Source organism: Aplysia californica, unplaced genomic scaffold, assembly GCF_000002075.1.
Source record: "Aplysia californica isolate F4 #8 unplaced genomic scaffold, AplCal3.0 scaffold00437, whole genome shotgun sequence".
Classification (NCBI taxonomy): domain Eukaryota; kingdom Metazoa; phylum Mollusca; class Gastropoda; order Aplysiida; family Aplysiidae; genus Aplysia; species Aplysia californica.
The window spans coordinates 681,791-683,371 of NW_004797707.1; the positions used below are offsets into that span (position 1 = coordinate 681,791).

A 1,581-nucleotide genomic window follows, 5' to 3' on the forward strand; every position below is an offset into this window, starting at 1 on the left:
TGTGTGTGTGTGTGTGTGTGTGCGTGTGTGGGTGTGTGTGTGTGTTGTGAATGTGTGTGCATGGGTTACAATGGAGTAACAAACACAAAAAAGTAGGAGGGGAGATAAAAACGATAGATGTTTGATAGGAAAGAAGGAACAAACCACACCAGAGCACCCGCCAACCACCCAGTTCGATGTCTTAGTGGGGAGAAAATTTTTACGGCGCATCTCGACCATTTTGCTGGGATGTTGTTTGTATCTCTCTCAGCACTGGTCGGCCCCGACTGGCAGAGTCAGAAACCTGCCTCCTAAATGATGCATAATAGTGTCCATGGGGACGTAGGAACAATTCCATTTAACATCATTTTTAAAAATTTAAATCAATGGGGGATTTTGTACTCTCATACGGTCACTTTTAAGCCCAACGGGGGCTATCCCGAAAAATGCTGTTTTGAGAAAATCGAAGTTAAAGTTTTTGCCCCTTGTTCAGTTTCTTTAAAAGACAAGGAGAGTTTTCTCTATAACCAAACAAATATACACACTAATGAAACCAAACTTCTCCTATAGGTAGGGCAATGACCACTTTTGGTGGAGGTCAAGATTTCTGGAAACCCCCCAAATCTGGGTTAGCCTGCTTGTCCTAAAAAGCGACCATATCATGTCTAAAATTCTTGACATTTATTAATTTTCTTAACCAATGCCTTTTTACTACTATAATCTATTACACTTTTTTTTAAAGTAAATGTTTTACGGCACTTGCAACACAATAAGGTCACACAAGTGCCGGAGATTAGAGGTGTTACAAGACAGTAGAGTAACAAACACAAAAAAGAAGGAGGGGAGATGATAAAGGACGATAGACATTTAACAGGAAAGAAGAAACAAATCACACCAGGGGCACCCGTCAACCACCCACACTTTTTTTTTTTTTAATATTTTTTTTAATTACAAAAAGCTGGACTGACCATCGGGCAGCGTCTGCACGTAGATGATGTCGGAGAGGTCGCTGGCGCCGTACTTGTTGTAGGCCTGGACGGTCAGCGAGTAGTTGGTGGCCGGCCGCAGGTTCTTCACCGTGCACTGCTGGCTCCACGTGTTCTCCTTCACCGTGCAGATCTTCTGACGCGGGAAACGCTCGCCTGCACAAAACAAGACAAACATGGGAACCCTGTCTACAAAAACAAAACATGGGAATCCTGTCTGCTAAAAGAAACACGGGAATTTGCAAACCAAAACATGGGAATACTGTCTACAAAACAAAACATGGGAATACTGTTTACAAAACAAAACATGGGAATACTGTCTACAAAACAAAACATGGGAATACTGTCTACAAAACAAAACATGGGAATCCTGTCTACAAAACAAAACATGGGAATCCTGTCTGCCAAAGAAAACATGGGAATCCTGTCTGCGAATCCTGTCTACAAAACAAAACACGGGAATCCAGTCTACAAAACAAAGGAAATCTCCAGGGGGGAGAGACAAAATAAAAAGAAAGAAAGACAGCATTCAGCGCTCTATCCAAAACAAGCAGAAGCTCCAATAGTGCTGTCTATAAGAAATTAAAACATGGTAATCCTGTCTGGAAATCCCCCC

General features: G+C 42.1%; 1 protein-coding gene across 1 annotated transcript in view; it reads right to left on the reverse strand.

The window, feature by feature from the left end:
* Nucleotides 1-947: 947 nt before the first annotated feature.
* The window catches only part of LOC101853021 (protogenin A), a gene marked incomplete at both ends in the record, with an annotated part of 6,555 nt that continues 5,921 nt past the window's right edge, over nt 948-1,581 (reverse strand). Inside the window, 1 exon segment of the mRNA XM_013086121.2 lies at nt 948-1,121. Coding sequence (XP_012941575.2) covers nt 948-1,121 — 174 coding nt within the window.